The sequence below is a fragment of the Heloderma suspectum genome, chromosome 15 (genome assembly GCF_057233095.1).
Source record: "Heloderma suspectum isolate Gila_16-S chromosome 15, 16-S_ref, whole genome shotgun sequence".
Lineage (NCBI taxonomy): Eukaryota > Metazoa > Chordata > Lepidosauria > Squamata > Helodermatidae > Heloderma > Heloderma suspectum.
In genome coordinates, this window is record NC_139472.1 from 4,439,814 (window position 1) to 4,462,330 (window position 22,517).

The window sequence follows — 22,517 nt, forward strand, 5'->3', positions numbered from 1 at the left end:
GCTGTCTGGGGCTGATGGGAATTGACATCCAAAATATCTGGAGGGGGCCAGTTGCGAAAGGCTGCTTTAGTTTGTCTTTGAAATTAATGGTTCTATAGCGCTGATCTGAGTGAATCTGTCGCTGTTCTTCAGTCTAGGTGAAACCCTTCACTGAAAAAATAAAAATAAATCCATGTCCGTCTGGGCATTGCTGTGTTTGCATGCATGCATAATTAACTCCATTGTCATGATCTAGCATGTAGATCAACATTTTCTCCCAAGCTTTTCAACATAGAGCTTGAGCTGAAAGCAATCTTGGTGCTAGAAGAATTGTAATTATTTTTTTACACAGCCTTCCCCTTGCCTCCTCTAAATTAGGCAGATAAGAAAAAAAATTATGTGGGGGAGAGGGAGTGGGTGCGACCAGGAGTGGCTGTTTCTGTGAATGGACCATTAGCTCAGTTCTGGTATCGGAAACAATGTAAGAATTTCTGATCCATAATAACTTGGATGTACATTTGTCTTTGTATATACAAGTTATCCCAACGTGTTGCCCATGACACGCATCAAGTAGTTCGCTTCTTTCTGTGAACCACCATTTTGTACCAGATTTTGCTTGATGGGTTCTAGTAAAAAAAGAAAGGCAGGTCCCAGAAGCCTGAAGTCCGCCCACCCACCCCTAGGTTCTTCTTTTATTGCATCCCCCATCTGCTCTGTCTGAAGCAACCAATACCAATAATTAAAGCCAGAAAACAGCCTCACAGTCTATAAAAATCTCTTCCATTCTATCTGCCTTCCCTCGGGCAGTCCTGCTCACTGCTCACTTTGCCCTGTTCCTCGCTCCCTCTGCCCTCAGGGGCCATAGTACACAGGATGGAGGAATGGTTAAGGTTTTTTTTCCCACCTGCTCATTTTTCTGATCAACATCTGTAATCAAAGCTGCTGTTTTCTGTACCTTGGATGGAGAGCATGCAGGTACCCATATGATACCTGTATATTATCTTCTGCAGGGTGAACAGCCACTTATGGGGCAATTTTAAATGAGGAAAATGACCCAAATGGAAAGGATTAAATCCCTTCCCCCAGTATCATGGTCCTGATCTGATTTGAGACCCACAAGTACCCGGTATTAGTATTTTCAAAAACTAGGGGAGATCCTATCCGTGAATCTCCTCTTCCATCTACGAATGTAAGAAGAGCCATGCTGGATCAGACCAAAGAACTATCTCAGGCCCTGGGAACCTCAGGCCCAGGGCCCAAATCTGGCCCTCCTGTGGTACCAATCTGCCCCACTGAGGTTCCCCATATGGCCACAGCCCCTTCCTCCGGCCCCACCCCCTTTCTGCCAACCACTGATTATTTGGTTTCCTGGTGATTGTGTAGTTTTCCCACCATTCTAAAAGGCTGAAATGCCTCTCCTAAGGCTTAGTTACTGGCTGTAAGAGCTTTAAGCTAAAATATGATGGCATTTTTGGCCCCACCCCTTTTGCCCTTGGCCCCACCCACCACTGGAATGCGGCCCCCAAGAGATTCACTGAAATGGAATTTGGCCCTCTTGCTGAAAGGAGTTTCCCGCTCTTACCCTATTTATTCCAGCATTCTATTCCCACAGAATACAATTCTGGTATCTGCCAACCAGATACTTATGGGAAGGCCTCAGCAGGACATCAATGCGTTAACACCCTTCCATGCATGTTCCACAACAACTGGTCTAAAGAGGCACACTGTCTCCAATATTGGAGGTAATAAATAGCCATCATGACGAGTAGCCATTGATAGTCTTACCCTCCATGAATTTGACTAATCCCTTTTTAAAGCAATCCAAGTTAATAGCCTCATCTCATCTCATGGAAGCAAATGCCATCGTTCTATTATGTGCTGTGTGAATAAATATCCTTCCATTTATCTGTCCTGAATCTCCCACTGACCAGCTTCATGGGATGACCCCATTGGGCTTTAGCTTTATGAGAGGGGGAGAAAAACTAGCCTAGCTCTCAAGCATGGTTGGTGCATGAAGATCTCCAAAACAGGGGACTCATTGTGAGAGAGTAAGAGAGGGATGTATTCATGGTTCAGAACATGAACTGTACTTTATTAGAATATACTATCCTTGTAATGTATTCAATTAAATGTTGCTGTTGTTGTTCTTTTGCAGCTATGGTGCATCTCACAAATAACATTCATAAAAGGATTTGTTCCTTGTGGGAGCGGGGGGAGAAAACCGGTGACAAACCTATCCTAACATTCCTTACTTTCTACTAGGGCCTTATCCCAATCAGCTTACAATTTCTTAGCCTAGCTACACCCACCTGAACTGACAACTCTCCCTTCCCTCACAGAAGCTGCTACACTGTGAAGAATGGATTTTGTTTCTGACAACATTGTCCTTTTCATGTGAGCCTTCTGTGAGATATATACCAACTGAACCAAAGTGTCCTATCTTCCCTTCCTCAAAGGTGATACATTATGTAGATTTATCTTCATATAGTAGAACACCCTACATCATCCTTCTCTAAGAGGTTCCTTCTGGATGTACTGAACTACGACTTTAGTTGCCCAAACAATACATATCTGAAAAATAAAATTACGGTCTTCACACAGCCTATTTCTGCAGAGGACTGATGATCACACTATCTATCAGTACATTCTTTTTCTTGTTCATTCATTTCCCTGGGCATACCGTAAACAATTCCTGGCTTGAATGCTTTCCAGAAGTCGTCTTTTCCATTCTTGTTATAAGTGTAGCAACTCCCATAGACAGGGTGATGGAAGTGTTCAGCGTCACTGTAATCAAAATATGGGAGAGAAGGAACACAGAAGCAGGGGAATCAGAATGTGTCAGCGCCAAATATAAGCATCTTCTGGTTGTTTCCAAATAAATGTGTGGTTAATATGGGATTAATATGGGAAAGCTATGGCAAACCTAGACAGCATAGTGAGAAGCAGAGACATCACCATGCCAACAAAGGTCCGTCTAATCAAAGCTATGGTTTTCCCAGTAGTAATGTATGGCTGTGAGAGCTGGACTATAAGGAAGGCTGAGCGCCGAAGAATCGATGCTTTCGAACTGTGGTGCTGGAGAAGACTCTTGCGAGTCCCCTGGACTGCAAGGAGGTCCAATCAGTCCATCCTAAAGGAAATCAACCCTGAGTGCTCATTGGAAGGACAGTTGCTGAAGCTGAAGCTCAAATATTTTGGCCACCTAATGCGAATAGAAAACTCCCTGGAAAAGACCCTGATGCTGGGAAAGACTGAAGGCAAAAGGAGAAGGGGACGGCAGAGGATGAGATGGCTAGGTAGTATCACTGATGCAATGAATATGGACTTGAGCTCGCTCCGGGAGACTGCGCAGGACAGGAAGGCCTGGCGTGCTATGGTCCATGGGGTCACAAAGAGTCGGACACGACTGAACAACAACAATAAATATGGGATTATTCTGACACCAGTCTCCACCTGTGGGAGTTTTTTGTTTTGCTTTTCTGGGTTGTGATCAGTCTCTCGTAAATGGTATTACCTCTGGAAAAGCATGATATCTAGAAAAACAACGAATGGAAAGTGGAAAATGTCATGATCATACTAGACCTTCACACTTACACGATTGGGTGACTGGAGTTACTGAGTGAGAGAGATACATTTAAGGAACATGCACCCATATCCTATATATCAGGGGTGCAGAACCTCAGGTATGTAGGGATGTTAGAGAAATCCACCATGGATGGAAATGAGGCCGGATCCTTTGGAATCTGGCCTCCGGAAGCCGCGGTGGATTGGCCCCACTTACCTTCGCTCTGCAAGGATTCTGCTCAGGACAGCACTCAGCTGCTTGCTCAGCTGGAGCCATTCTCCTCCGCGCCGATCACCATAAAAAAAAGCGATCGGCAGGATGTGCCCATAGACTTATATGCAAATAGAGCCATGAATCTTGTGCATAAGCCTATGGACACATAGACTTGTACGCAAGATTCATGGTTCTATTTGCGTATAAGTCTATGGGCACATTCTGCCAATTGCCTTTTTTTTTTTTTTTTAAGGCCATCGGCGCAGAGGAGAATGGTTCTGGCCATCCAGGTAAGCGGCCCTCAAGCTGGGCGGCTCCACGGAATCCTTGTGGAGCAGATCCGCTCCAGAGGATTCCGGGGGGGGGGGAGGAATGGATTGCTTCCCCCCCGGCCGGATTCCCCACCGGAACGGATGGTGAGGAATCCGTACATCACTAGCTGGGTGGAATGGAAAACCAGAGCAACAGAATGAAGTGTCTTAGAAAAGGGCATGGCTGGCTGGAACCCTGAACAGGAGCATTCCACCCTGCAATTTTTATTGTTGTAGGTCTTGTAGCTCCTTCATGGATCACTGCCTTGTTGTGGCGAAGGGGCTTGCGTAACTCAGTGAAGCCATAAGCTATACCGTGCAGGGCCACCCAAGACGGACAGGTCATGGAAGAGAGTTCTGACAAAATGTGGTCCACTGGAGAAGGAAATGGCAACCCACTCCAGTATTCTTGCCAAGAAAACCCCATGGAACGTATCACAAGGCTAAAAGATATGACACCGGAAGATGAGCCCCTCAGGTCGGAAGGTGTCCAATATACTACTGGGAAAGAGCAGAGGGTATTTCCAAGTAGCGCCAGAAAGAGTGAAGCGGCTGGGCCAAAGCCGAAAGGATACTCAGCTGTGGATGAGTCTGGTGGTGAAAAGAAAATCCGATGCTGTAAAGAACAATATTGTTTAGGAACCTGGAATGTCAGATCAATGAATCAAGGGAAGCTGGAGGTGGTCAAACAGGAGATGGCAAGACTGAACATCGACATCTTGGGAATCAGCGAACTAAAATGGACAGGCATGGGCGAATTTAATTCAGGTGACCATCATATCTACTACTGTGGGCAAGAATCCCTTAGAAGAAATGGAGTAGCACTCATAGTCAACAAAAGGGTGGGAAAAGCAGTACTGGGGTACAATCTCAAAAACAACAGAATTATCTCAGTACGAATCCAAGGCAAACCATTCAACATCACAGTAATTCAAGTCTATGCCCCAACCACTGAGGCCGAAGAAGCTGAGGTCGATCGGTTCTGTGAAGACCTACAACACCTTCTAGAACTAACACCAAAAAAAGATGTCCTCTTCATCATAGGGGATTGGAATACTAAAGTAGGAAGTCAAGACATAACCGGGATAGCAGGCAAGCATGGCCTTGGTGTACAAAATGAAGCAGGACAAAAGCTAATAGAGTTTTGCCAAGAGAACATGCTGATCATAGCAAACACTGTTTTCCAACAGCACAAGAGGCGACTCTACACATGGACATCACCAGATGGTCAATATCGAAATCAGATTGATTATGTCCTTTGCAGTCAAAGATGGAGAAGCTCTATACAGTCAGTCAAAACAAGACCTGGAGCTGACTGTGGCTCAGATCATAAGCTTCTTGTTGCAAAATTTCAGCTTAAATTGAAGAACATAGTGAAAACCACTAAACCATTCAGGTATGACCTCAATCATATCCCTTATGAATATACAGTGGAGGTGAGGAATAAATTTCAGGGATTAGACCTGATAGACAGAGTGCCTGAGGAACTATGGACGGAGGTCCGTAACATTGTTCAGGAGGCAGCAACTCAATCCATCCCAAAGAAAAAGAAATGCAAGAAAGCCAAGTGGCTGTCTGATGAGGCTTTACAAGTAGCTGACGAAAGAAGGGAAGCGAAAAGCAAGGGAGAAAGGGGAAGATATACCCAACTGAATGCAGAGTTCCAGAGAATAGCAAGGAGAGACAAGAAGGCCTTCTTAAAAGAACAATGCAAAGAAATCGAGGAAAACAACAGAATGGGAAAGACTAGAGATCTCTTCAAGAAAATCGGAGATCTCAAGGGAACATTTTGTGCAAAGACGGGCATGATAAAGGACAAAGAAGGCAGGGACCTAACAGAAGCAGATGAGATTAAGAAGAGGTGGCAAGAATACGCAGAAGAACTATACAGGAAAGATCTGAATGTCCCTGATAGCCATGATAGTGCAGTCACTGAACTTGAGCCGGACATCCTCAAGAGTGAAGTCAAGTGGGCCTTAGGAAGCATTAATAATAACAAAGCTAGCGGAGATGACAGTATTCCAGCTGAGCTATTTAAAATCCTAAAAGATGATGCTGTTAAAGTGCTGCATTCAATATGCCAACAAATTTGGAACACTCAACAGTGGCCACAAGACTGGAAAAGGACAGTTTACATTCCAATTCCAAAGAAGGGCAACGCCAAAGAGTGTTCAAACTACCGCACAATTGCGCTCATTTCACATGCCAGCAAGGTGATGCTCAAAATCCTACAAGCTAGGCTTCAGCAGTATGCGAACCGAGAACTACCGGAAGTACAAGCTGGGTTTTGAAGAGGCAGAGGAACTAGAGATCAAATCGCCAACGTTCGCTGGATCATGGAGAAAGCAAGAGAATTCCAGAAAAACGTCTATTTCTGCTTCATTGACTACGCTAAAGCCTTTAATTGTGTGGATCACAACAAACTGGCAAATTCTTAAAGTGATGGGAGTACCAGACCACCTTAACTGTCTCCTGAGAAACCTGTACGAGGGTCAAGAAGCAACAGTAAGAACCAGACATGGAACAACCGATTGGTTCCAAATTGGGAAAGGAGTACGACAAGGCTGCATATTGTCACCCTGCTTATTTAACTTATATGCAGAGTACATCATGAGAAACGCCGGGTTGGATGAATCAGAGGTTGGAATTAAGATTGCTGGGAGAATTATCAACAACCTCCGATATGCAGATGATACCACCCTAATGGCAGAAAGCGAAGAGGATCTAAAGAGCCTCTTGTTGAGGGTGAAAGAGGAGAGTGCAAAAGCTGGTTTGATACTCAACATTAAAAAAACGAAGATCATGGCATCTGGCCCCATCACTTCCTGGCATATAGAAGGGGAAGAAATGGAAGCAGTGACAGATTTTACTTTCTTGGGCTCCAAGATCACCACAGACGGTGACTGTAGCCATGAAATTAAAAGACGCTTGCTCCTTGGGAGGAAAGCTATGGCAAACCTAGACAGCATAGTCAGAAGCAGAGACATCACCTTGCCGACAAAGGTCCATCTAATCAAAGCTATGGTTTTCCCAGTAGTAATGATTGGCTGTGAGAGCTGGACTATAAGGAAGGCTGAACGCCGAAGAATTGATGCTTTGGAACTGTGGTGCTGGAGAAGACTCTTACGAGTCCCCTGGACTGCAAGGAGGTCAAATCAGTCCATCCTAAAGGAAATCAACCCTGAGTGCTCATTGGAAGGACAGATACTGAAGCTGAAGCTGAAATATTTTGGCCACCTAATGCGAAGAGAAAACTCTCTGGAAAAGACCCTTATGCTGGGAAAGACTGAAGGCAAAAGGAGAAGAGGACGACAGAGGATGAGATGGCTAGATAGCATCACTGATGCAATGAATATGGACTTGAGCACGCTCCGGGAGAGAGCGCAGGACAGGAAGGCCTGGCGTGCTATGGTCCATGGGGTCACGAAGAGTCGGACACGACTGAATAGACTTATCTGGAAGTCTACAAGGTCTTGTAGACTTCCAGATAACCATTACTGCCCTGAGCCCTTGGGAAAGGATGAGATGATAGATAGATAGATAGATAGATAGATAGATAGATAGATAGATAATCCATCTCACCTGACTGTGATGAAACTGTTGTTGCCGAAGCCATCAGAAGGAAGGAAAGGCACCTGAGAGACAGCTGTCCATTGTGCCTGGTTGCAGCTGAGAAATACCCCCTCTCCCCTCCCCACCATGAGCAATTTGTCTTGCCTTTCTTTTGATTTGGCTCTGAATTGCCATGAGCTGTATTCTGGAAGCCTATCTATTTATTTGTTCATTTATTGATTTATTGATTGATTTAATCTACAGAAAAGTGGGATAAAAATGGAGCACATGAATTAAATTAAAACTAAACCATGCCTGAATGTTTACGACACACACATGTACAAAACCCTGGTCCTATATTACATAACGTCTGCATCCCCCAGATTATTGCTTTTTCGAGTGATGTCAGCTTGACTCAGTGCAAGAACAGATCAACCAAGAGCTGGTGAAACTCCTTCTCTGGAGATTGCTTAGAACTTCCAGGAAGTTGTGAATTAGAATTACTCAAGATTTGCCCTGATAACACTTAAGCAAATGTTTGCTTAGTTTCTTTTAAAAATCAGGCATGCATTTTGATGGGCCCTTGCGATTAGCTCCTTTGCTTCTCATTTCACAATGGATCTGGGTAGAAGTTGGCATCTCCCACCTTGGCTACACCAAAAGAACAAGAGATATAGTCACACTATGTATTGTATGGGCAAGATTAGGCTTGGTGGAGGGATGGCAGGGTGTCACTTGAGAGTACCATGATTAAAGGTCACCCATTGTGCTGTATCCAAGACAAGGGTTATTGGGTAGCTAGCACAAAGCAGAGGTTTTTTTTGGCAGCTGGAATTCTTCTAGGCAAAAGGACTTGTAAGTATTGGTGGGTATACCAATAGCAACGCTGTTTGCTCAAAGAAGTGATGACTCATGTGGTTACAAAATTGAAGGGGGTTAGAGGCTATTGGTCTTCAAGTAGGAATAGGCAAACAAGTGATTTTCCCGATCACCCGGATTCTCCAAACACCATCTTGAAGCTCAGCTCAGCTCATTTCCCATGTTCATTTGCAGTTTTTTTTCATTGCGTTCAAATGGGAAAAGTGTGAATTTAGAATGGGGAAAGTAAGCGTTTTTTAAAAAAATGTGTGCCAAAATGTGGACTCCCCTGCCCCCCATAGAATAAAGTGTGAAAATGTGTGTGTTCAAATATGCACATTTTTCAAATGCAAGTTTGGGAATTTGTCAGTGCCTTGTTGTGGCGAAGGAGCTTGTGTAACTCAGTGAAGCCATAAGCTATGCCATGCAGGGCCACCCAAGACGGACAGGTCATGGCAGAGAGTTCTGACAAAATGTGGTCCACTGGAGAAGGAGATGGCAACCCACTCCAGTATTCTTGCCAAGAAAACCCCATGGAACGTATCACAAGGCTAAAAGATATGACGCCGGAAGATGAGCCCCTCAGGTCGGAAGGTGTCCAATATACTACTGGGGAAGAGCAAAGGGAATTTCCAAGTAGCGCCAGAAAGAGTGAAGCGGCTGGGCCAAAGCCGAAAGGACACTCAGCTGTGAATGTGTCTGGTGGTGAAAAGAAAGTCCGATGCTGTAAAGAACAATATTGTTTAGGAACCTGGAATGTAAGATCAATGAATCAAGAGAAGCTGGAGGTGGTCAAACAGGAGATGGCAAGACTGAACATCGACATCTTGGGAACCAGCGAACAAAAATGGACAGGCATGGGCGAATTTAATTCAGGTGACCATCATATCTACTACTGTGGGCAAGAATCCCTTAGAAGAAATGGAGTAGCGCTCATAGTCAACAAAAGGGTGGGAAAAAACAGTACTGGGTAGGGATGTCAGAGAATTCCGCCATGGATCTTGGTGAGGCCAAATGCCAGTGTATTCGGCCCCTCGAACTCTGTGGCGGAACGGCCTGCCACCCCCCCGCCCCCCGTGGATCCCCCCCAGGACGAGACTTACCTGGGGCAGATGTTCCGGATGGCAGCGGCTCCAGCGGTGGCTTCAGTGGCGGCTGGTCTTCCGAACTGCCGCCGCCGCCACCACCATTTGCAGTCTATTTTTTTTCCCCATTCATGATAGGCTACATAAAGACTTACATAGCCTATCACGTCTGGCTTAAACAAACACACACAAAAACGCGTACGCAAATGGCGGCAGCTACGGCCGCCGCCATTTGCGTTCCTTATTTTTGGCCGCCTTAGTCGATGTAAATATTTACGTAGACTAAGACAGCCAAAAATAAGGAACGCAAATGGCGGTGACTGTAGCTGCTGCCATTTGTGTACACGTTTTTTTTTTTTTAAGCCAGATGTGATAGGCTACGTAAGTCTTTACGTAGCCTATCACGGCTGACTACAGGGACGCAAACGGCGGCGGCTATGGCCACCACCATTTGCGTCCCTGCTAGCCAGCGGCCGGATGTCCGGCTGCTGGCGGAGCCAGCCGGCGGCTCCGCAGAATCCCCGCGGAGCGGAGCCGGTTGGTCAGGATTCCGGGGGGGAGGCACAGAGCGCCTCCCCCCCCCGGGTGAGGATTCTGGGGGGAGGGATGGAGTGCCTCCCTCCCAGCGGAACCCGGCAGAGCCAGGTAAGGGGGGTTTCACGCATCCCTAGTACTGGGGTACAATCTCAAAAACGATAGAATGATCTCCGTACGAATCCAAGGCAAACCATTCAGCATCACAGTAATTCAAGTCTATGCCCCAACCACTGAGGCCTAAGAAGCTGAGGTTGATCGGTTCTATGAAGACCTACAACACCTTCTAGAACTAACACCAAAAAAAGATGTTCTCTTCATCATAGGGGATTGGAATGCTAAAGTAGGAAGTCAAGAAATCACCGGGATAACAGGCAAGCATGGCCTTGGTGTACAAAAAGAAGCAGGACAAAGGCTAATTGAGTTTTGCCAAGAGAACACGCTGATCATAGCAAACACTCTTTTCCAACAGCACAAGAGGTGACTCTACACATGGACATCACCAGATGATCAGTATATACAGGAAAGATCTTAATGTCCCTGATAGCCATGATAGTGCGGTCACGGAACTTGAGATGGACATCCTAGAGAGTGAAGTCAAGTAGGCCTTAGGAAGCATTACTAACAACAAAGCTAGCGGAGATGACAGTATTCCAGCTGAGCTATTTAAGATCCTAAAAGATGATGCTGTTAAAGTGCTGCACTCAATATGCCAACAAATTTGGAACACTCAACAGTGGCCACAAGACTGGAAAAGGTCAGTTTACATTCCAGTTCCAAAGAAGGGCAATGCCAAAGAGTGTTCAAACTACCGCACAATTGCGCTCATTTCACATGCCAGCAAGGTTATGCTCAAAATCCTACATGCTAGGCTTCAGCAGCATGTGAGCTGAGAACTACCGGAAGTACAAGCTGGGTTTTGAAGAGGCAGAGGAACTAGAGATCAAATCGCCAACGTTCGCTGGATCATGGAGAAAGCAAGAGAATTCCAGAAAAACGTCTATTTCTGCTTCATTGACTACACTAAAGCCTTTGATTGTGTGGATCACAACAAACTGTGGCAAATTCTTAAAGAGATGGGGGTACCACTGCCAGACCACCTTACCTGTCTCCTGAGAAACCTGTACGAGGGTCAAGAAGCAACAGTAAGAACCAGACATGGAACAACCGATTTTCCCAAAATTGGGAAAGGGGTACGACAAGGCTGTATATTGTCACCCTGCTTATTTAACTTATATGCAGAGTACATCATGAGAAACGCCGGGTTGGATGAATCACAGGTTGGAATTAAGATTGCCAGGAGAATAATCAACAACCTCAGATACGCAGATGATACCACCCTAATGGCAGAAAGCGAAGAGGATCTAAAGAGCCTCTTGTTGAGGGTGAAAGAGGAGAGTGCAAAAGCTGGTTTGAAACTCAACATTAAGAAAACTAAGATCATGGCATCTGGCCCCATCACTTCCTGGCATATAGAAAGGGAAGAAATGGAAGCAATGACAGATTTTACTTTCTTGGGCTCCAAGATCACCGCAGACGGTGACTGTAGCCATGAAATTAAAAGACGCTTGCTCCTTGGGAGGAAAGCTATGGCACACCTAGACAGCACAGTAAGAAGCAGAGACATCACCTTGCCGACAAAGGTCCGTCTAATCAAAGCTATGGTTTTCCCAGTAGTAATGTATGTCTGTGAGAGAACTGGACTATAAGGAAGGCTGAGCGCCGAAGAATTGATGCTTTGCAACTGTGGTGCTGGAGAAGACTCTTACGAGTCCCCTGGACTGCAAGGAGGTCAAATCAGTCCATCCTAAAGGAAATCAACCCTGAGTGCTCATTGGAAAGGCAGATACTGAAGCTGAAGCTGAAATATTTTGGCCACCTAATGCGAAAAGAAAACTCCCTGGAAAAGACCCTGGCTGATGCTGGGAAAGATTGAAGGCAAAAGGAGAAGGGGACAGCAGAGGATGAGATGGCTAGATAGCATCACTGATGCAATGAATATGGACATGAGCACAATCTGGGAGAGAGCGGAGGACAGGAATGCCTGGCGTGCTATGGTCCATGGGGTCATGAAGAGTCGGACACGACTTAACAACTGAATAACAACAACCAGTACTTTGAATCGGGCCCGGAAATGGACTGGCAGCCGGTGCAGCTGGAAAAGTACTGGCATAATATGAGCTCGCAGGCCAGTCCCTGTCAACAATCTTGCTGCCCTATTTTGGACCAGCTGAAGTTTCCAGACCATTTTCAAAGGCAGCCCCACGTATAACGCATTGTAGTAATCCAGACGAGAGGTTATCGGAGCATGGATAACTGTAGCTAGGCTATCTCTGTCCAGATAAGGGCATAGCTGGTATGCCAGCCTAAGCTGATAAAAAGTGCTCCGTGCCACTGAGTTCAGTGGCTGGCTGGCTGCTGTGTGAACAGAATGCTGGACTAGATGGACCCTTGGTGTGCTCCAGCAGGGCTCTTATGTTCTTATTACCACCATAATGATGGGAGATGAAGAAGACTGCTGGATGAGAAGCTTTCTAAGCCAACTCAAATTGGGAGGAGGTGAACACGGCATATGCAAGAGGTGGAATGAAAAGGCTCATGCCATCACTGCTGCATGCAGCACGTCGCATGCAAAAGGCACTCTCCTCGTGAGATCAGGTTGCCTGATTGGGCTAAAGAGATAGCAACGGCAGAGAACGTTCCGCCCACCCTTCCTCCCTGTGGCTCTCACACCCTCTCCTGCTCCTTTCGAAAAGCACCTGCAGTTGACAATGCTCTTGGGAACATGTCAGGAGAGGTTATTTAACCAGGCGTGGGCAGGTTTGCACTGGTTTTATCTGATTGTTCTCGATACATTGCTGCTGTGGAAGGCAAACCGTCAAGAGCTGGGCGGCACCGAGAACGGCTCCAACCGGCTTTTTACCTCAGGAGCTGAGGGGACCAGGTGGAATCTGGAGCAAGCTAGGGAATTCCCCCCCGTCCAAATCCTCAGATTATCCCAGTGGAAGTAAACCGCCAACATCCTGTTGTGTCGCGTAAGAAACCAGCTCTGCTCCCAGGAGATTGGAGATGTAAATAGGTGGGGTGCACCTTCAGGGCAGGTTGCACAAAGGAATGGTGAAGTTGTCCTTTCAAGGACATTCTAGTGTTGCTTCCAATATATTAGATTACCTCCATTGTCGTTATTTCTTTTCCAGTTTCCAAGGGTAGTATCCAACAGAGCCGCTGCCCTTCCATCGATTCTGTGGCGCTTGCACAATGGGGATTCAGCGCGTCATAAAGCAAGCCCTGACATGAGCAGGAACGCTCGTTTCCAGGTCAGGACAGGTTGGCAGAGCTCCATTATGAAAGATCTGCCGATCTGCCCCATTCTGGAATTGAGTGCTTCTGCCTGTTTCTGGTTCCTGTCTGAAGCGCTAAGCCCCCGTTGCACAAGCGGTGGGTCCTGCTTGCACAACACTATGAGTGCAAAGAAGCAACCTTGTAGGACGTGTACGCATGACTGTTCTTTTCATGCAATGTTTTATAGTGACAGTCCAGAACTTTTTAAAAATTGGACCAATTTTGTATGAGTGGGGGGAAGGTGTTGGCGGCCAAAGGGAGGAAACAGAACCACATTATTCTTTTTGCATTTCTAGGCTGCCAATGTCTGCATCACACAGTGGCAGCAGCAGCATGCTCTTCGTGGTGACTGTAGGGTGGTGGATGACATTTCTGACCCAGAATGCTCCACTGCCAAGAGGCCAACTCAGCGGGACATCATTTTTTCCCAGAATACCCCTCCAGTTGACACTATGTGGCAGTCACTGAAAGGAGCTTTGCTGGTACCCCATGTGTGGGCACTGGGTATGTGTGGTCAACTTGCCTCCCTGGAAATTCCTAAAAAATCACAGAGTTCCCCTGACCCCCTTTCAGCATGCACAAATGGGATGGCAAAACAGGAGGGGCATTTCAGCATAGCGGTCGTGCTTGCCATTCTGTGAGCGCACAAGTAAAACACTGCACTAAAAAAGGGTGATGCGTTCATCCGTACGATGGCATCAGGGTGGGTCTTTTTGATTTTTGCAGTGTTTTACTGATGCGCATTGATAAAAACACTGCCAAAAAAAGTTAAATGTAGTTAAGGCAATCTCTCAGTTAAATGAGAACACAGGGAGGAGTGAATAGTGGAACCATGAAGGAATGAAATGAGGATGATGGGGAGGAAAGCTGCTCATGCCATAATTTGGGCTTGCCCTCCCCCCCAGTCAGGACTGCAGGGAGGGCAAGCCCAGGACTACCCTTTGATTCTAAAACTACAACAACAGATGGAAGTAGGTTTCTGCAGTTAGGCCATGTATTTGCTTGATGCACATAACTTAACCTTCTCCTCAAAGTTATGGGCTCTGCTTTTGGTGGAAAGGCAGGATATAAATTTAATTTTAAGAAATAGGGAATGGCAGGGGGTAGCTGAAGCCGACTCCCTGTTTAATGGTATGCTAGTTCAGCCTCTCTTCTGGCTTCTGAGATTTCATCAGACTCTGCTGAAATCTTCTCGTTATCACCATGAGACCTAGAAACTTGGGGTGGCGGGTAGAATGAAAACTGATACACTCAAGGGGCCAAATTTGAGTAAGGTGACCTTCAGAATGTCAATCCACAGAGGCGGAGCCACCCCAAGACATTTTGCTGCCTGAAGCAGAAGACAAGATGGCACCTCCATCCATTCCATACACAGAACCTGACTGGACAGGCAATTGAATCTTTCCTTGACCCTGGTAACACAACAGCATCCTTCACTGCACCTGAAGGCAGCAGGCTAGCTTAGGGGGTGCTGGGCAGACTGCACAGCCCAAAGCTCTCCTCCAACAAGTTGGTGCCACCTCCCAGAATCTTCTGCCTGAGGCAACTTCCTCACTCTGCCTAATGATAGCCCCAGACCGGCACAGATGTATAGCCTCAAATCCAACAGGCAAGAGAATTACTGACCCACTCATAGTTTTTACTAACATGCAGGCTGCAACCTTGGGTGGACGAGTTGCTTACCTGGCTCGGCACGGCTCTCCATCATACTGGCAAGCATAGACCAAGTCTCCAATTTGATCCTCCACGAGGGAAGCATTAATAATGGGTGGGATTTGGGACATGATGTTCATGTAGTGAAAACGGTACCACTCCCGGACGGCATCCACTCCGGATGAGTAAACCTTGTTGTAGCATTCCCCGCCTGTTGCATTGCACTGAGGGAAGCAGAGAATGGTTGTTAGGTCCAGAAATAATAATACAAGGTCTCGCCAGGGCCTGTGGATACAGAGTGAAAATAAGAAGATTTGCTGGTTCAGGGCAAATGCCCACCCTCTGCCTCAGACCCCAGAGGGTGTGTATGGGATGTGTATGTGTGTGGAGACAACAAAGAAACACAGGAAACAAAACTGGGGATGTTGGAAGAATCTGCAACAGAACAGACCCAAATGAGTATGGATTTTCATGAATCTGACTTGTGGATTCCACAGAAGACTGGCTTTCCCCCTCTAGGGTGGATTCCATGGATTTGGGGACCGGTTTTCTGACTTCCCTGAATTTTGCACAAATGTCATAGAAAAATACACAAAATTAAAAAACAACAACAGCCAAAAATGCACATTTCCCCCATAGGCTACAGTGTGAGAATGCACATTCTGGGTGAATTTGCACATTTTGGCATAGGTGAATTTGCACAAATGTGTATTTGCACAAATTTGGGATTAAAAATTCTGATTCGACCTATGGTCAGACAGTGGAACAAAAGGTGCTTGACAATCCACGAAACACAGATCGAACAGATTTTACACAATTCGTACTTCCCTAAATGAAATCCTCCACGAGTTGTGCATACAGACTGCTCTGAACAAAATCTGGAGACCCCCCCCCCCCAGAACAATGGAGGAATGCTTTGTTTCCACTTCAGCAGCTGGCACTGCAATCCCATACACACTCACCGAGGAGTAAGTTCCATTGAACTCAAGGGGCTTACTTCTGAGTAGACTTGTACAGATAGCATTGCACTGCAGAACCAGGTCACGCAGAACTCCACGGAGAAATACGGAGAAGAATTTCAGAGGGTACCCAAAGCAAAATTGAGTGACCACTTGAGTGAAGTGTCTCAGAGAAATTTCACCACTCCTGTCCAAACCCCTTCATCATCCTTTGTTTATCAGATATTTTAGAAATCAAAGATAGTTTTTTTCCTTTGATTTTCAGATAATTTAGAATGTAAGTGCCTTGGGGCAAGGCGTGGCCCTGTCCTATCTGTTCTCTGTAAAAAATTATTATTATTTTCAGGAAGCCCCATATTCATGGTGAACGTCTCTTAGGCACCAGATTCAACAGCAATTCAAGAAAAGCTCTGGGTGTTTTGTTCCAACCAGCTTTGTAGATTGAATGTAAGGAAATAAATAAATAAATACAACTGGCCAGAATACACATTTGTATTAGAAATGCCTCCCCATCCACATCTGCTTGGCTCAACAATACTACAAGTGAGAAGGATCTCAGAATTGTTGTAGATCACAAGCTAAATATAAGCCAACAATGTGATGTGGCTGCAAAAATGGCAAATGCTATTTTGGGCTGCATTAATAGAAGTATAGCTTCCAAATCATGTGAAGTACTAGTTCCCCTCAACTCAGCACTGGTTAAGCCTCATCTGGAGTAGTGTGTCCAGTTCTGGGCATCACACTTTAAGAAGGATGCAGACAAGCTGGAGAGGGTTCAGAGAAGGGCAACAAAGATGATCAGGGAACTGGAAACAAAGCCCTATGAGGAGAGACTGAAGGAACTGGGCATGTTTAGCCTTGAGAAGAGAAGACTGAGGGGAGATATGATAGCACTCTTCAAGTACTTGAAAGGTTGTCACAGAGAAGAAGGCCAGGATCTCTTCTCGATCATCCCCAATGCAGGACACGGAATAATGGGCTCAAGTTACAGGAAGCCAGATTCCAGCTGAACATCAGGAAAAATGTCCTGACTGTTAGAGCAATACAACAATGGAGCCAATTACCTAGGGAGGTGGTGGGCTCTCCCACACTCGAGGCATTTGAGATGAAGCTGGACAGCCACTTGTCAGGGATGCTTTGACTTGGGTTCCTGCACTGAGCAGGGGGTTGGACTCGATGGTCTTGTAGGCCCCTTCCAGCCCTAACTATTCTACGATTCTATGCTTTGGAACATGCAGATGTTAACATGGACCATGCCAATGAGATTAAAACCTCGTGTATGAAAATGCATCCACCCACTCTTGCAACAAACTCAAGAGTTTTTGTTTTACATTTAGTTAGTATCCCATGTGCTACCCTACTGAGTCTCCAAACAAGACGTCTTCGATCCCTGAGTTGCTCTTAATTGCTGGTTGTGTTGCCAGTTGCTTAATGATGGTTCATTTCTTAGAACCACCAGACAACAGGAGAACTGAGGCTACTGTGGGAGAGGCAAGAATTAAACAGGGAGAGGTGCCATGTAATGAACTGAGTCATGCTTGGAAAAAAGCTGACTTGTTTTCTTGTTTTCTTGTTTCTTTTTAAAGATCAGTGCCTTGGACTTACAGTGATGGCAGTGAAAGTTTACCTCAGTAAGATCTCACCTGTGGAACTCCTTTCCGCAGGAGATTTGCAAAAGGCAAAAGAAAAAGAAAAAAATAGAGCCTCTCTTAAAATAACCTCCCCCAACCTGGTGTCCTCCAGATGTGTTGGATTACAATGCCCTTCATGCCCAGCCATCAAGCTGGGAGTTGTAGTCCAAGACATCTGAGGGACACCAGGTTGAGGGAAGCTATTTTAAAAGCATTGGCTTGGATCCTAAGTTAAATTAACTTAAGGAAGCTCAAGGGAGGAAAGTTTCCAGTTCTGTCCCCCCACCCCAGAACCCCTTCCTCCCTGCAGCCAAGGTTCCAGCCAACTAGCCCTCCTCCAGGATACTCTGTTCCACTATCCTCCATTTTCTGGGATGTCTTTTCTTTTCTTTTCTTTTCTTTTCTGACATTCAACATTCTGTGAGCATGCTCAGTTCTCATTAGTCTGTCTTTCAGGTGATTGCCCCTTTAAATGTTGTTTGTTTGTTTGTTTTAAACAATTTGTTTAGTTTTGCAAATGCCAGGGTTCCCCTGAGCATGCTGGTATCTTCTTCTTGTTTCTCAGTGACCCCATTTTGGCTCCAAGCCTCCAACCCTTTTTGCCACTCTCCACCCGAGTTTAATGCAAATCGTCAATACGGGGCCGGCACCACCATTAGGCAAAGTGAGGTGGCTGCCTCAGGCTGCAGTTGCTGGGGGTGGCAGCAGCAGCAACAGCTTCCTCCCACCTAGACATTCCACCTGAGAGCCCCCTAAGAGGGATAAGATCAAGCTGAACAAGTAATTCCTCATGTGTAGATGCGGCGAAAGGCGGCGGGTGGTGGTGGTGGTGGTTACAAACCCATAAGATATACTGTTCCTTATAGTAAATATGCATCTCCGGCCCCGGGTTTTGGGGGCCCATATCTTCAGCCCTATGGGCAGAGGAGGCAAGCAGCAGAGCAGTATGGATTATGTTTGTTCTGCCTACAAATCTGAAGTAAAATGCTCCTTTCAAGCTAATTCTGTGCATGCTCAGGGGTACTCTGTGTGCCATTTGTTACTTTGCCTCAGGCTGCAAAATGGCCATCCCTGTGTCGATAACAAAGGGCCACTAAAAATGGCCACCAGGGTCCTGGTTCAACTTACCAGCCGGAAGCCCACTTTCCCATGCATCTTCACCAAGGTGATGTTTTTGTCCAACTGAAAGCTGGAACTATTGCCCTTGCCGGGGCTTTTGTTCGACTGCTCCTCCAGGCTGACACTTGTGCCATCTTCCAGATTTTCCCTTGGGTTGTTGAAGCCATATAAATTATACATCATCTCCCTTGCCATGTTATCCAGCTCAACCATATTTTTACTGACTAGGTTGACCCTGCAGAGATGGGAGAAATCAATGGTGATGGCTTCTGAATATCAATGTAAACCAAACTACAGAAAGACACCACCCAGTGGGCAGGACACAGATAGAAGCCTCAGGCATCAGGATTCAGGAGGTTGCCTCGGGCGTCTGAATTGGAAAAGCCTCACGGGGAAACGCATTTGCCTCCCATCTCAGAACAAGGGGAAACTTGGGAGGTGTGTCTCCGCTCCATGATCTCTCCATCGGCAGCCCCTTCCTCTGGCTCCTTTTACTTATATAAGAGGAGAAAGTCTGAAATCAGGGCAACTGTTCGGGAGGGAACACAGAGTTGTGCCCGTACACTATGCAATGTTGTGATGTCATCCCGTTCACTATGCTACCCCTGATTGGCTGGGATTTGCCCATGGATTTGTTTGCCTTCAGGGTGACATGAGCAAGAAGCAAAATGTGACTGGCTATATAGGGCCATGACATCACCCTGATCACCATGATCCCTGATTGGCTGGGATTACTGATGTAATCAATAAAACAAGAAAGGAGGAGGAGGAGGAGGAGAAGATGAAGACGACATGATTAGAAGATAAATAATAGTGTCAGAGGGGAACAACAGCAATTAACAGGACCAGAAGAGGGTGAGCATTTTCACAATTAAGGGTTTTCTTGGGGAAACTTCTCCCCCCCCCCACCTTGGCAAAATAAATATTTTTACCTGCCAATCATAATGAAAGAATACCTGCTGTAGCCATATTACTTTCTTATGTCTCTCCAGTTTGCCCATTATATATATTTCCCCACTATAGATTCCCCATCCTTCTCTCCCCTCCTGCTTCCTTCCCAGTCGTCCATCATTGCATTTTCTCCATTCTTCTGGCCTCTGAACATGTCATGTCATGTCTCTCCATCCATACCGCTCCCATCTGACTTCCTGACACACTTCAGCCCCTCCCAACTTGCAAGTAAACTCTGTGCCATGCCATCCATCCCCCCTTCCACACATCCCTGAGGTTCGGAAGGAAAGTCCTGAACAAAATCATCTACCTGTAGGGATTCAAATTGCAGAGGGTGATGGCAGGGAACATCTTTGGTTCCGAGTGAACCGACATGGACATGGTGACAGGGTACGCCCAGTACTGGTTAAACAGGAGCCCAAATTGCCAGTACAACATGGCAAAGCTAGCGAAGAAGAGGAGGGTCCAGAAAGCCGTCTTCATCTTGTTGCGGGTTGAGCATACCAGGCGGATGGTGCCATGGATGGTGGTGTTGAGGCAGAAGAACTCAAACAGGTCCTTGAAGGAGCTGTAGAACTCAATGAGGGCAGCATCTTCTTCTTTTGTTTCCACCTCCTTCTCTTTTGCCGCTTCTTCCTCCATTCTCTAAACCTGTAACAAGTTTTGGAATTCTAAATTAGGGGCGAACAAGTGGGTCCTGCAACAAAACTTTGCAGTGCATCTTCAACTACTAATTGGAGTGCTCCTTAGCATTCCAGCCAGTGAGCCAGCCATGTCCTCCAGGAAATTCCATTCCATCACCCCCCGCCCCAATCCCAGGTTTCTGTTTTTCTTTTCCAGCTGACACTCAACATTCAGTGACTTCTGAGCATGCTCAGTCCTTATCAGGCTGCCTTTGGGGGGAGGTAGCCCCCCCTTAGATTTTCTTTATTTCTACAAACTTCAGGGTTCCCCCAAACATGCTGATACCTCCCACTTGTTTCTCAGTGGTCTGGTTTTTACTCCAGTTCTGTCATCACTCACCAATCGTGTTCACTATTAGAAGGAGTAATTTGCACTAGCAATGCCTAAGAAGAACATAAAATTCCTCTTTGGCTTTCATGTTCAGTTCAATATGTATGGTTTGTCTATGCCAGAGGTCCCGACCCCAGTGCAGCACCCACAAAACTTTTACTTATTTTTTTTCCAGTTCTTTAATGTACGTACATGGGTTTCAATATATCCACAGCAATGAATATATATGAAATGCACACAGCTTTCTACCAATTATACATATGCTTCAACAAAAGTGGACTAAATATCCACATAAGTATCCATTTGAAGGCGGTGTCTATATGCCACCCATTCAAATATTGAAAATGTTGTAAAGTCCTCAATCCACTGCATCATAGGAGGTGAGTGTTTATCCTTTCAAAGTTGTGGTATCCATCATTTACCTGTCTAAAGGGTGCAGGGAATCCATTTATGCTGGCCATTCATTAATTTCCATGAAGCAGGCAAATAATGTAGAAAAGCGTGTGCATCAGTGAATATTAAGGACTCTTCCAGTACAAAATTTATCTGTGTAATAACCTCCTCCCCAAAAGAAGAGACTACTGGACATTCACAAAACATTCGTTTAACAGAAGTGTTACCTGTACTGCACTGCCAGCAATTAGCCAAAATAGACAAACCCTTATTAAAGGGACGTTGTGGGGTCCAATAAACATGAAACAAAAGTTTGTGCTGAATAAGACACAACCTAAGATCCACAGACTTGACAGGTATAGACACCAAAGCGGCAAAACACTGATTAGGCATTTTGTGGTCATGCCCACAGCAGTTTCTCAAATTCCCAAATGTGCCCAGGGGTCCAAAAAGGTTGGGGACCCCTGGTCTATGCTGTGGTTGATAATAGCATAGTTATTACCTTGCCCCAGTTATGATTTAGACCACAGGAGTTCTAGGCTGCAATACCTGAATTACAATCCCTGCCTCCTCTTAACAGACATCCAAAGAACCCCTCGACCTGGTGTATTTGGCCGAGTGAGAATTTGGACTCGCGGTTCTGAGACAGTACTAATAATGCAGGAAACTGTCATATACCAAGTCAGACCAACGTTCCATCTAGATCACGACTGGGTACACTGTACGGTAGGGTCTACTCTACAACACTGACTGCCAAAAACTTTGCAGGGTCTCACATCAAGATGGCAAGGACTAAACCCAAGACCTGTGTGCAAAGCAGATGTCCTTCCACACAGCTATGGCCATTCCATTCCATAGATCCCAGTTCACCGAGCTCAAAACCCCCAATCCTTGATTTAGGAGGCCAGTGCCTTAACCCTTATGACACTGGTGTTGCGTATAGGATTGGCAAATGAGCAATTTTTGCATTCACTGAGAGTCTCCAAACACCAACTTCAAGCTCAGTTCGCCTTGTTTCCTGTGTTTGATTGCGCTCTTTTTTCATTTCACATGAATGGGAAAAGTGTGCATTTTGAATGGCAAAATGCACATTTTCTAAAAAGCATGAAAATGCACATTTTTAAAACGTGTATTTTTCTAATGCGAATGCCAGTTTGGGAACTTGCAAACGTTTCCGGGGAGCATGTGGTCCTGCTCACGTTCACTCTTGGGTTGCGAGCAGGACGTGTTCGCACGATTCGTGATCATAAATGGCATGTCCTCCAAGCTGCAAGGCAAATTACTTTTGAAACAGAAGGAAGTTTCCAAAGCAGATTCTGGTATGGCAGGAGGACCTGTTACTCAGAGAACAGTAGTCA

General features: G+C 45.8%; 1 protein-coding gene across 1 annotated transcript in view; it reads right to left on the minus strand.

Annotated features, from left to right (window-relative positions):
* The window catches only part of SCNN1D (sodium channel epithelial 1 subunit delta), a 65,123-nt gene that overhangs the window by 16,784 nt on the left and 25,822 nt on the right, over window positions 1-22,517 (minus strand). The window contains exons 2-5 of the mRNA XM_084822102.1: window positions 20,063-20,403; window positions 18,811-19,036; window positions 15,123-15,316; window positions 2,660-2,763 (exon numbers count right to left, since the gene is read on the minus strand). Of these exons, the coding sequence (XP_084678228.1) occupies window positions 2,660-2,763; window positions 15,123-15,316; window positions 18,811-19,036; window positions 20,063-20,394 (856 nt within the window). The 5' untranslated portion in view covers window positions 20,395-20,403. The remainder of the gene's footprint in view (window positions 1-2,659; window positions 2,764-15,122; window positions 15,317-18,810; window positions 19,037-20,062; window positions 20,404-22,517) is intronic.